This window comes from Sorex fumeus, unplaced genomic scaffold (genome assembly GCF_029834395.1).
Source record: "Sorex fumeus unplaced genomic scaffold, SorFum_2.1 ptg000122l, whole genome shotgun sequence".
Classification (NCBI taxonomy): Eukaryota; Metazoa; Chordata; class Mammalia; order Eulipotyphla; family Soricidae; genus Sorex; species Sorex fumeus.
In genome coordinates this window covers 18751919-18764949 of record NW_026606179.1, presented here as the reverse complement: position 1 = coordinate 18764949, position 13031 = coordinate 18751919, and the positions used below count along the sequence as shown (strand labels likewise).

The 13031-nt window shown below is 49.6% G+C and overlaps 2 protein-coding genes across 2 annotated transcripts; both read left to right on the top strand.

The window, feature by feature from the left end:
* Positions 1 to 239: 239 nt before the first annotated feature.
* LOC130043409 (interferon lambda-3-like) lies at positions 240 to 1384 on the top strand. Its single transcript, XM_056135674.1, has 6 exons — positions 240 to 249; positions 326 to 501; positions 628 to 705; positions 891 to 1034; positions 1118 to 1201; positions 1286 to 1384. The coding sequence occupies exons 1-6, from the start codon at positions 240 to 242 to the stop codon at positions 1382 to 1384; spliced, it is 591 nt and encodes a 196-aa protein (XP_055991649.1).
* Positions 1385 to 8097: 6713 nt separating this feature from the next.
* On the top strand, positions 8098 to 9243 carry LOC130043404 (interferon lambda-3-like). Its single transcript, XM_056135668.1, has 6 exons — positions 8098 to 8107; positions 8186 to 8361; positions 8488 to 8565; positions 8751 to 8894; positions 8978 to 9061; positions 9145 to 9243. The coding sequence occupies exons 1-6, from the start codon at positions 8098 to 8100 to the stop codon at positions 9241 to 9243; spliced, it is 591 nt and encodes a 196-aa protein (XP_055991643.1).
* Positions 9244 to 13031: the final 3788 nt, after the last annotated feature.

The following is a 13031-nucleotide window of genomic DNA, read 5'->3' as shown; positions in this document are numbered from 1 at the left end:
TGCACAGGGCGCTTTTCGCTTTTTCTTCATCACTGGGAGTGTCCCCACAACCCAGGTTAAAACATGGGGAGCAGAAAGCTCAGGCCAGAAGCTCTGCGACGAGGCTCAGGTGCAGAGAGCAGGGAGCCCTGCGGAGCCCCACAGCAGAGAAGGGACAGGCAGAAGCCAAAAGAGCCCAGAGCCCAGGCAGCCCCGAGCACCAACACAGGAGCTTTCTGATGCAGAAAGGGGCAACCAGCATGAAGACAGGTGAGACAATAATCCTGCAAGACTCTCCTGCTGCACCCCCAAACCCCGCTGACCTGTCCCCTCTGTCCGCACACAGACGTGAGCGCTTTGGTAACGCTGATGCTGGGAACAGCGCTGCTGACCGGAACCGGGACACTTGCTGCCCCCCAGTCTCCCAAGACCCTCACGGACCCCAAGGGTTGCCAGCTAGCCCCGTTCCAGTCTCTGTCCCCAGAGGAGCTGCAGGCCTTCAGGAGGGCTAAGGACGCCTTGGTGAGTGTCACTGTCCCAGACCCCTCAGGGCCTGCCTCTGGGTGCAGGGAAGCACCCCCTCCTGTGGGCACCTTGTCCCCAGAGACATGTCCCTGCACCCTGCGGGGCTGACCCAGCTCTCTCTAGGAGGACACACTCCTGCAGAAGGCCTGGAACTGCAACACCCGCCTGTTCCCCAGGACCCGCGACCTGAGGCAGCTGCAGGTGAGCTGGGGGTCCGCAGCCCCCTCCTGCCCTCTCCTGCCCCAGGGGTCCCCTCACCTCTCAGGGCCTGTCCTGCCTGGTCACATGGTCCCCTGAGCTCTCCCATTCCTTGCTGTCCCCTGCTGTCCCCTCTCCCTGTGCCTGTCCCTGCCCTCCACTCAGGCATGTCTCTACTGTCCCCTCAGGTGTGGGAGCGCCCCGTGGCCCTGGAGGCCGAGCTGGCCCTGACCCTGCAGGTCCTGGGGGCCGTGACTGAGCCCTCCCTGGAGTCTGTCCTGGACCGGCCTCTCCACACACTGCACCACATCCACTCCAAGGTCCAGGCTTGTGTGAGTACGGGGCACTCTGGGGTCTCCCTCCCTGCCCCCTGCCCGTGTGTGGGCTCTGCTCATTCTCTTTGCTCGAACCCCAGGTGCCGCCTCAGCCCACAGGGAGTCCCCGGCCCCGGGGCCGCCTCCAGCGCTGGCTGCAGAGACTCCAGGAGGCTCCTCACAAGGTGAGTGAGCAGGAGGGAGCCTGGGGTGGGGCCACTGCTGGGACCCCAGACAGACACCTCTGACCCCATCTCTGCCTCCCCCAGGAGTCCCAGGGCTGCCTGGAAGCTTCTGTCACCCTTAACCTCATTCGCCTCCTCATCTGGGACCTGCGATGTGTGGCCCGAGGAGCACTGTGTGTCTGAGCCTCTGCGCCGCCTCCTCCCACAACTTCCAGATTGTCTTCAATCGCCCTATTTATTCCGAGTCATTACTTATCTAATATTTATTGTCATTATTTATTATTATTGTCATTATTTATTTATTTATGGAGATCTCCACCAAACCCAGAACTCTTTATTGTTAACCTGTTACCAAACTCTTACTATGAAATGTGAGTAATGTTGTCAAAATGTTATTTTTCTACTTTTGTAAAAAGACAAAAATAAACAGTTTGTAAAGCATGTTCCTGGGTCTATGTGGATTCCTTTCCTCATTTTCAGTGTTTGAGCTATGGGTGCTCAAGGCTTCCCCGATCCCAGACTCTGGGTCACTCCTGGTGCTGCTAGGCGACCTTAAGGGTGCTGGAATGGCCCTTGGGTCGGCTGCCTGTAGTGCTTCATCCCTGCACATCCAGCCTCTGACTCATTTGCTTCCAGCCATAACCCTCAGTGTGCTGTGGCGGGAGGTAGACCCAGGGCCTGGTCCTTTTTCTAACACCACACAAAAAGAACTAATCAAATGGATCAAGGGTTCAATATCAGACCTGAATCCATGAGGTACACTGGAAAACAGAGGCGGCTCTCTCTAGGACAATGAGTTAGAAGCATCTTTAAGGACTCAATTCCAGGGCCAACTAAACAAAAACAAAGATAAGTAAATAGGACTCCACTGAATTAAAAAGTTATGCACTCCAAACCACAACACCTAAAAGGAGAGAGAGAGCAAAAAGGAATGCCCTGCCACAGAGGCGGGTGGGGTGGAGGGGATGGGGTAGGCACAGCGAGAGGGATACTGGAAACATTGGTGGTTAGAGAATGGGCACTGGTGGTGGGACGGGTACTGGGTCATGGTATGACAGAAACGTAAGCACGAAAGTTTGTAAGTCTGTAACTATACCTCACGGTCAGTGATTAACTAATAAAAATTTTTTTTTAATTTTAAAAAGTTATACACTCCAAAGGAAACAAGGACAAAATGACAAGACACCTCACTAATATTGAAAGCCTGTTACAAATCAAGAACAACTTTAAATAAAGTGGAAGAAAAAAAAAGATACTCCAGGGACTGGGAGAAAATGTTTGCCCACTGTTCATCTGATAAAGGATTAATATCTAACATATATAAAGCATAGTTGGAATGTTATGAGACAAAATTATCCAACCTTATCCAAAATTGGGGCAAAGAAATGAAAAGAAACTTTCACAGGGAAGAAATACAAATGGCCAAAAAGACCAGGAGAACCCTTGGGCATTGCAAGTGTGACCATAAAATCTAAAAACAAACAAACAAAAATAAATCAATAATAAAAAAAGGCCTCTACAATCATTTTGTCTTTGTTACTATTCTGTTTCGTTTTTGTAACATAGAGTAAGCACATCCCCAATGGACCAAAAACCAAAGAAAAAAAGAAAAAAACTTTTTAATTCAGTGGAGTCCTGTTTACTTATTTGAGTGTTTTATAGAAACTGCATTGAATCTGTCTAATGCTTTGGGGAGTATTGCCATTTTGACTATAGTAAATCTCCTGATCCAGGAGCAGGGAGCATTTCCTCATTTTTCCCCTATTTCTTTGATTTGTGCTTTGTAGTTTTCCTGGCACAGGTCTGTCACCTCTTCTGTTAAGCTAATTCTGAGATAGTTGAGATTTCTTTTAATTTTGGGCCACATCCATCCCCAAATTTACTCAGACCTTACTCCTGGCTGTGAGTCAGGGATCAGTCCTTTTGGATCTCACTAACCTCATGGGGTGCTTGGGCTGGAGCCCAGCTGGACCTCATGCAGGGCAGGCAACCTGATCTCTACAGCACAAGGTACTTAATTTTTGAGACACAACTCTGAATGGGATTTTTTTTTCAGTTTCTCTCTATTTTTTTATTTTAATTTATTTTAAATTTTTTATTGACTATCCATGAGGTAGACCATTACAGAGCTGCTTATGATTGGATCTCAGTCCAATGGTCAAACACCCATCCCTCCACCAACATACATTTCCCACCACCAATATACCTGGTTTCCCTACCACCATCCACCAACCTCTCGCCCCCTTTCACCCAAGCCTGCCTCTATGGCAGCACTTTTCTTCTTTCTCTCTCTCTCTCTCTCTCTCTCTCTCTCTCTCTCTCTCTCTCTCTCTCTCTCTCCGTTTGTGTATTATGGTTTACAGTATAAGTAGTAAGAGGTCATTGTGTATTACAGAGCATTTAATATTTTTTATTCTTATCATGAAGGTAAGACTTGAGTAGTTTTTTTTAACTTGGGGGCTTTGGGGTGTGGAAGTGACTGCCTAGATTTTGGGAAGTACGGGGGCCATAGGCGGAAGGTAGCCCACAGAGACCCTGAGCAAGCCTGGAGACTTCAGTTAAAAAACCCACTCACCTACATTTTTAGTAGATTATATTTCAGGGAGGTCTTGCCCGAGAGGGTGGAGTTCGGCCAGGCATTCACTTTATCACTGTCATCCTGTTGTTCATTGATTGCCTCGAGCAGGCCCCAGTAATGTCTCCTTTGTTCTAGCCCTGAGACTTTAAAAAGTGCCACATTCGAGGCTCTTTCAGGGTCAGGAGAATGAGACCCTTCATTGTTACTGGTTTTTGGCATATTGAATACGCCACGGGGAGTTTACCAGACTCTGCCGTGTGGGTAGGATACTTTTGATAGCCTGCCAGGTTCTCCAGAGTAAGAACTAGATAATAAGATGTCCTTTTTCTGGGAGCAGGGTTTTAATGTCTCTGGGTCTTGGCCGTTGATGGGATTACAGGGCGCCGGGGACACAGTGATGATAATTTTGGATTATGGAAGCAAGCGGCTGCCCGGGCTCTGCTTGGGTGGGCACAAGGCTGACCGGCCCCACCCCTTCGTCTCCCACCCCCCCTTCATTTACCCCAGTCCGTTCAGCCTTGCACAGGTCTGAGATTAGCTGCTGCTTTTGATCTCTTCTGAGATTTATTTAGGGGTCACAAAACAAAGGCTGACAAATGAGCTTGTGTAGCTGAGTTGGAGGTACTTTGTGGGTGTGGCTCCCACGTGCCTCACTTTAGGCTGTTTAATTTCTCAGAAAACTGGCCCAGAGTTGTTGACGTCTGGCCAGAGGTACAGCAGCAATTTGGGGGTATCAGGGAGCCTGAAGGCACCATCAGGCTGCTGATGCACTCGCCGTGTGGGTACAGGTTGATCTGCTGGAGGCTCCACACCCTCTTAGTTTCTCTCTCTTCTATTTCCTTCTTCATATAGAGAAGAGCCATGAACTTTTGTTTGTTAATTTTACATCCTGTGACTTTACTATACAATGTATAGTTTCTAGGAGCTTTTTGGTAGAGTTTTTAGGGCAGATCTAAGTGTAGTGTCCTGTCACCCACACCTAGAGAGAGCCTGACTTCCTTTCCTACCTGGACACCATGAACTTGTCTTTCTTGCCACATTGCGATGGCAAGATGGCAGCTCTCGGACGAGAACAGTGCAGTCTCCTGCCCCCGCGCCTGGCTGTTCCTCGCCGGGGCCCTTTGGAGGGGAGCGGGTTGAGCTTTCCTCCCCGCCCCAACCAGGGCTCCGGCAGCCGAAGACCTCCAGGACCAGCCACCACCATGCTGAGACCACTCTCCGCACACATGAAGGTACTGGCAGAGGGACAAATCCACGCGGGTTCCGGGGCCGAGATCTCCAAGCCTACTCGGATTGGAGTCGAGCATCCTCCACCCAGATCCTCCGAATTCCAGTAGGTGGGGGTCACACCCACCACCTGGCCCCCTGGAGCCGTGTAATCCCATCAACGGCCAAGACTCAGAGACTATAAAATCCAGCTCCCGGAACCGCGCGGACGCGAATGCTGACATCTTATCAGGACATCTTTTTATGACATCTTATTATCTCATTCCTACTTTGGACAAACTTGCAGGCTATCGAATGTAGCCTGCCCACAGGGCAGAGTCTGGCAAACTCCCTGTGGCGTACCAAATATGCCAAATACCAGTAACAATGATGGGTCTCATTCTCCTAAAGAGCCTTGAATATAATCTCAGGGCTAGGATGAAAGAGACGTTACTGGGGCCTGCTCGAGGCAATCGACGAATAACAGGATGATGAATGAATGAATGAATGCGATGGCAAGGATTTCCAATACTCCACTGGTGGGAGTTGAGTAGGGTGAGAGTGGTGGGGAAGGGCAGCCCATCTGTGCTGATCTAGAGTAAAGGGTTTCAGCGTTCACTAGTGAGTCGATAGTTGCTGTGGACTTGTGTTGAAAAGTTGCTTCAGGGATGAGAGAAAGTCTGTGGATATGGTGCTTGCCTTGCACGTGACCCACCTGGGTGATACCCAGCATCCCATATGGTCCCCTGAGCACCTCCAGGAGTGACTGCTGAGCACAGAGCCAGGTGTGAGCTCAGAGAATAGCTGGGTGTGACCAAAAACCAAAGACAGTAATGGGGGGGGAGACGTAGAGAGATGGGGGGGGGGGGGCTTCTCAACTCTCATTTTATTGAGATTTTATCATGAAGTTTGCTAGATCTTGTCAAATGTTTCCCTGCATTTACTCATATGGTCAGTATTTTGATTTTCCTAGTATTGATTTGCTACATTGCATTGACTGACTTGCATATATTAAACCATCCTTGCATGCTGGGATGAAGCCTTTTTGGTCATGGTGTGTCATGTTTAGAATAGAGTTGTTTGTATTTTGTTGAGAATATTTTCATCAAAAAAATTTTTTTCATTTCACTACTGCAATAATCCAGAACATTCTCTCTATACGATCCAGAAGAATCTTCCAATGGTTATTCCATAAACCTCATTTATATCTACAAAATGTCAGGAGGGACATTCACTCTTCTTCCTCCACATGTTTTTTGTTTTTGGGGGGAGAGAGAGTGGGGGCCACAAATAGTGGCTCTCGGGGCTTAATCTTGTGTCTGTGGTGAGGGATCACCCTTGTCAGAACCCTGGGACCTTATGAGGTGCTGGGGCTGGAACCCTGGTCAGCCTCATGCTGCCCTCTGTAATATCTCTCTGACATTTCCAGGGTCCCCAAAGCAGTGCTCCAGGCATCTGGGGACTTTCCCAGTGAGACTCAGTCTCCCAGGTTTGCAGTTCTGTTCCAGGGCCTGAGAATGTGGGGCTGGTTGGGCCCTGGGTGCTGGGGATTCTCCTGCCACCCCGAGTTGCTTGAGGCCTCAAGACCACAACTGCTGATGTCAGGGGTGGAGGGGAACCATGTGGTGCTGGTGATAAAGCCAGGGCTGGGTGCATGCTAGGCATGTGTATTCACCCCTACTCTATTCTTTTGGTTTTGTTGGTCAGATATATTTTGGAAGGCGGGCTCCTTATTTTTCTGGCTATAGCCAGCAGTGCTCAGGGCTTACTCCTGGCTCTGTGCTCAGGGAAAAGTCATGGTGCACTCAGGGACCCTCTGGGGTTCCCTTTATTGAGCCTGGGTCAATCAGAGAAGGCCAGAGCCCTACCAGCTGTCCTCTCTCTCTGGCCAGCCACTAGCAAGTTTTAGATCGTGCCGGATGTTGATCCTCTGTCGATCCTATGAGCCTGTGAACCCCTAGAGGGGAGGAGGCGGTTGCCTTTGCCCAAGGCCCCCCTCGTCCTGCCTGGGCCTGGATTCTCAGAGCATGACCCTTGAAAACCCACGGGAAGAGGTGAGGGTCTGAGTCTGGGTTTTGCCTACGACACCGGCCGCACTCCACCATGTTCCCCTGGACAGAGGGAGCACGGGGCGCTCTGCCCCCAGCTTCCAGATTCCAAATAGTAAATAAAAGTTCCTTTTGCTGTTCCTAATCTGACAGGTGAGATGGCCGCTGACCCGTCCCCAAAGCGAGAGCCCTTTGACCTACAGCCCAGTCTGAACCCTCTGACATGGTGGGATTAACCTCAGGCCCTTCCTCAGCCTCTCTGTGGTTCTCTGATTGGCTCTCTGTAGGCATCTCAGCAGGTGAGGCCAGAGGGATTAGGAACCCCAGGTCGCCCCCCACCCCCACCCCCTAGGTATTGTGACATTTTTCAGCCCCTGCTCTCCTGGTGTCTTCTTAGTTCTTTCTTTGTCTTTATTTCGGGTGGGGAACAGGTGGCCACACCCGGCTGTGCTGGGGCTTCCTCCTGCCTCTGTATCTGACTGGGCTTCGGGGACCAAAGTGTCTGTGGTGACTGACCTAGACCAGCTGTGACAGAGTAAGCTTCTCCCCACCCGACCTAATCCCTCTCCACTATTGCTCTGGCTGCCTCATTATCAGCACAGACCTGTGTGGTTTGTTGTTGTTGTTGTTTTGAAGAAAGAAGAACGGGGTATTTCCGCTGCCCCACGAGTATGGGAATTGTCCATTGGCCCAGCCCCCGGCCCCTGTCCTGAGGGCCCCAGTCTCCTGTCACTGCAGCTGAGTTCCTTTCACTTTCCCTGCAGCTGCTCTTTCCTGGCCCTGCCCCGGGACTCCCCTACTGGGCAGTCCTGCAGGAACTCACCTGGCCCAGGGCACTTTTCGCTTTTTCTTCATCACTGGGAGTGTCCCCACAACCCAGGTTAAAACATGGGGAGCAGAAAGCTCAGGCCAGAAGCTCTGCGACGAGGCTCAGGTGCAGAGAGCAGGGAGCCCCTCGGAGCCCCACAGCAGAGAAGGCAGAGGCAGAAGCCAAGAGAGCCCAGAGTCCAGCCAGCCCCGAGCACCAACACAGGACCCTCTTAATGCAGAAAGGAGCATCCAGGATGAAGACAGGTGAGGCCCCCATCCTGCGGGACCCTCCCTCTGCACCCGCAAACCGCGTTGACCTGTCCCCTCTGTCCTCACACACAGACCTGAGCGCCTTGGTGACACTGATGCTGGGGATTGTGCTGCTGACTGGAACCGGGACACTTGCTGCTCCCCAGCCCACCAAGACCCTTACGGACCCCAAGGGCTGCCATCTGGCCCCGTTCCAGTCTCTGTCCCCAGAGGAGCTGCAGGCCTTCAGGAGGGCCAAGGACGCCTTGGTGAGTGTCACTGTCCCAGACACTTCAGGGCCCCGCCTCTGGGGCAAGGAAGTGCTCTGTCCCGTGGGCAGCCTGTCCCCTGAGACGTGTCCTTGCACCCTGCGGGGCTGACCCGGCTCTCTTTAGGAGGACACACTCCTGCAGAAGGCCTGGAACTGCAATGCCCGCCTGTTCCCTAGGACCCGCGACCTGAGGCAGTTGCAGGTGAGCTGGGGGCCCGCAGCCCTCTCCTGCCCTCCTCTGCACAAGGGGTCCCCTCACCTCTCAGGGACAGTCCTGCCTGGTCACATGGTCCCCTGAGCTCTCCCCTTCCTTGCTGTACCCTGCTTTCTCCTTGCCCTGTGCCTGCCCCTGCCCTCCCCTTAGGCATGTCTCTGCTGTCCCCTCAGGTGTGGGAGCGCCCCGTGGCCCTGGAGGCCGAGCTGGCCCTGACCCTGCAGGTCCTGGGGGCCATGACTGAGCCCTCCCTGGAGTCTGTCCTGGACCGGCCTCTCCACACACTGCACCACATCCACTCCAAGGTCCAGGCCTGTGTGAGTACGGGGTGCCTTGGGGTCTCCCTCCCTGACACCCGCCCGTGTTTGGGCCCTGCTCACATTCTCTGCTCGGCTCCCAGGTACCCTCTCAGCCCACAGGGCGCCCTCAGCCCCGGGGCCGCCTCCAGCGCTGGCTGCAGAGACTCCAGGAGGCTCCTCACAAGGTGAGTGAGCAGGAGGGAGCCTGGGGTGGGGCCACTGCTGGGACCCCAGACAGATACCTCTGACCCTCCTCTGCCTCCCCCAGGAGTCCCAGAGCTGCCTGGAAGCTTCTGTCACCCTCAACCTCATTCGCCTCCTCATCTGGGACCTGCGATGTGTGGCCCGAGGAGCACTGTGTGTCTGAGCCTCCGCACCGCCTCCTCCCAAGATGTCCAGATTGCCTTCACCGCCCTATTTATTTCTGAGTCATTATTTATCTAATATTTGTTGTCATTATTTATTATTATTGTCAGTATTTATTTATTTATGGAGCATCTCCACCAAACCCAAAACTCTTTGTTGTTAACTTGTTCCTAAACTCTTACTATGAAATGTGAGTAAAGTTGTCAAAATGTTATTTTTCTACTTTTCTAAAAAGACAAAAATAAACAGTTTGTAAAGCATGTTCCTGGGTCTATGTGGATTCCTTTCCTCATTTTCAGTGTTTGAGCTATGGGTGCTCAAGGCTTCCCCGATCCCAGACTCAGGGTCACTCCTGGTGCTGCTAGGCGACCTTAGGGGTGCTGGGATGGCCCTTGGGTCGGCTGCCTGTAGTGCTTCACCCCTGCACATCCAGCCTCTGACTCATTTACTCCAGCCACAACCCTTAGTGTGCTGTGGGCAGGGAGGGAGACCCAGGGTCTGGTACCCTCTGTAACACCACGCAAAAAAGACTAATCAAAATGGATCAAGGGTTCAATATCAGACCTAAATCCAAGAGGGACACTGGAAAATAGAGGCAGATCTCTCCAGGACAATGAGTTAGAGGTATTTTTAAGGGCTTATGGCCATGGCCCAGAAAACAAAAACAAAGATAAGTAAACAGGACTCCACTGACTTAAAGACATTATGCATCTCTAAGGAAACAAGGATGAAAAGACAAGTCACCCCACAAATATTGATAATCCGTAACGAATCATCGTGACCAATTTTGAAACCACGTCTTTAAATAAAGTGGGAGGTAAAAATGCACTCCAGAGACTGGGAAAAGATGTTTGCCCACTGCTCATCAGACAAAGGATTAATATCTAACATATATAAAGCTCTGACAGAATGTTAGGAGACAAAATCATTCAACCTCATTCAAAAACAGGAGAATAAATGAAAAGAAACTTTCATATGAAGATATACAAATGGCCAAAAGGACCAGGAGTAACCCTTAGGCATTGCAAGTGTGACTCAAAACCAGAAATACTAACAAAAATAAATAAATAGTAAAAGAAAAGCAGCTGAGTTTATTTTGTTTTTTTATTACTGTTCTGTTCTGTTTTTGTAACATGGGGTAAGCACACCTCCAGTGGACCAAAATCCAGGAGGCCTGCCACACATGCTAGGGGAAAAGGGAACTCAGATAGAGAGGGGAGCACCAAATAAAGGGTGTTTGGAGGATCCTCCCAGGATGGGAGAACCATGCTGAAAGTAGACTATAGACCAAACATGATTGCCACTCAATGATTCTTTTGCAAACCACAACAACCAAAAGGAGAGAGAGAACAAAAGGGAATACCCGCCACAGAGGCAGGGTGGAATGGGGAGGGTTAGGGGGTGGAAAGGATACTGGGACCCGTGGTGGTGGAAAATGGGCACTGGTGGAGGGATGGATACTCGATCATCGTATAACTGAAACCCAAGCACAAAAATTTGTAAGTCTACAACTGTACCTCATGGTGTTTCACTAATAAAAATTTTTTAAAAAGAACTGTTTGGATGTTTTATAGAGACTGCATTGAATCTGTTTAATGCTTTGGGAAGTATTGCCATTTTGACTATATTAAATCTCCTGATCCAAGAGCAGGGAGTATGTTTCCATTTTCCTCATGTCTTCCCATTTTTTTTATTTGTTCTTTGTAGTTTTCATTGCACAGGTCTTTCACCACTTCTATTAAGTTTATTCTGAGGTATTTGAGATTTCTTTTAATTTTGGGCACATCCAGCCCCAAATTTATCAGACCTTCCTCCTGGCTGTGAGTCAGGGATCACTTCTTTTGGTGGGCACAGGACCACATGGGGTGCTTGGGCTGGAGCCCTGTGGACTGTGTGCAAGGCAGGCAGCCTGATCTCTACAGCACAAGGTACTTAATTTTCTGGCTCAGTTGTGAATGGGATCATTTTTGGTTTCTTTTTGTTTGCTTCTCTCCTATTTCATTCATCATGTAGAGAACAGCCATGGACTTTAGTGTGTTAATTTTGTAGCCTGTCACTTGACTATACAAGTGTATTGTTTCTAGGAGCTTTTTGAGAGTCTTTAGGGTTGATCTACAAGTAGTGTCCTGCCACCCACACCTAGAGAAAGCATGACTTCCTTTCCTACCTGGACACAATGAACTTCTCTTTCTTGCTGCATTGCCATGGCAAGGATTTCCAAACTCCACTGGTAGGAGTTGAGTAGGGCGAGAGTGGTGGGGAAGGGAAGCTCATCTGTGCCTCATCTCACAGGAAAGACTTTTAGTGTTTACTAATGAGTTGAGTAGTCGCGTGGACTTAGCTTATTGCGAGGCGAATGGCTTCAACTTGATTGAGAAAAGTTCCTTCATGGCTGGAAAGCCAGTACAGTGGGCAGGCTGTAGCCTTGTTTCTCCTTCTCTCCTCCTATGGTCAGTATTTTGATTTTCTTTGCATTGATTTGGTGCATTACATGGACTGACTTGCATATATTAAACCATCCTTGCATGCTAGGATGAAGCCTGCTTGGTCATGGTGTATAATGATTAGACTCAATTTGGTTATTTTTGTTGAGTATATTTTCATTAAGATGTCTCTTCTGTTTTCATTTCACTACCCCAATAATCCAGAACATTCTCCCTATGCTATCCAGAACAATGTCCCAATGGGTAATTCATTGACCTCAGTTATATAGTTTACTATCAGGAGGGACATTCGCTCTTCTTCCTCTACAGAGTTATTTTGGGCTTTGGGAGAGGGAATGGGGGCACACAAGTGGTGCTCCGAGCATATTACTGGTTCTGTGCTAAGGGATCACAGAACCCTGTGAGAGCTCTGGGGACCATATGAGGTGCTGGGGATAGAAACCTGGTCAACACCCACCATGCAAGGTAAAGTGCTGGCCTCTGTATTATCTCCCTGGCTTTCCCAGGGTCCCCAAAGTAGTGCTTAGGAGTCTGGGGACATTCCCAGTGAGACTTGGTCTATCAGGTCAGCTGTCCTGCTTGAGGGCCTGAGAATGTGGGCTGTGTTGGATATTAACCTTAAATGTTTAAGAATTGCCCCTTTTCCTCCTCCCAGAGAAGCTTACAGTGCTCTTGTGACCATCTCTAATCCTCTGTGTTTATCTTTAACCTTTCCTTTGTGTTTTACACCTCATTGTCACAATTCCCCAAGTGAATCTTAGTAATTTATAAGCCAAAATTCTGGATTTTGTACTTGGAGTGAATTACCTGCTTTTCTATTTCCCCTATAGCCCTTTCATGTTTTACTATAGAGCAGTGTTCTTTGCTTAAACACAGTAAGACCTTAATGCTATGCTCCTAATATTGGGAATTGATTGACTCTGAAACGTACCTACTCCTGGGCTCTGTAATTACTTGACTCCGGCTCTGTTTGCTGTGGCTCTTAATACCCCAAAAGGGAGGTCCAGCAGTGGGAATGAGATGGACCCGGGCGAGTGGTGAAGCTACCTCGGCATCGAAATTGGATCGTCTAAAAGCATAAATGCATGGTCTTGATACAAGCTCTTATGGCTTTGGAGTCAGGATCCCCATGGGGAAGGACAAGCTGAACTGATCTGAAGCCTTAGTTTCGGATTTATGATAAATGCCTTGCTTGCTATCAGAGAGCGGAGAACTAAATTGTGGGATCCTTATCTCTTAAAATGTTCATCCAAATGATGGCAAGTGTTGGTAAGAAGTAGAATTAATTGTTTAACTAGTTGTTTGACTCTATTGTTTGATATATAGGACTGGAGGGAAAGAGAAA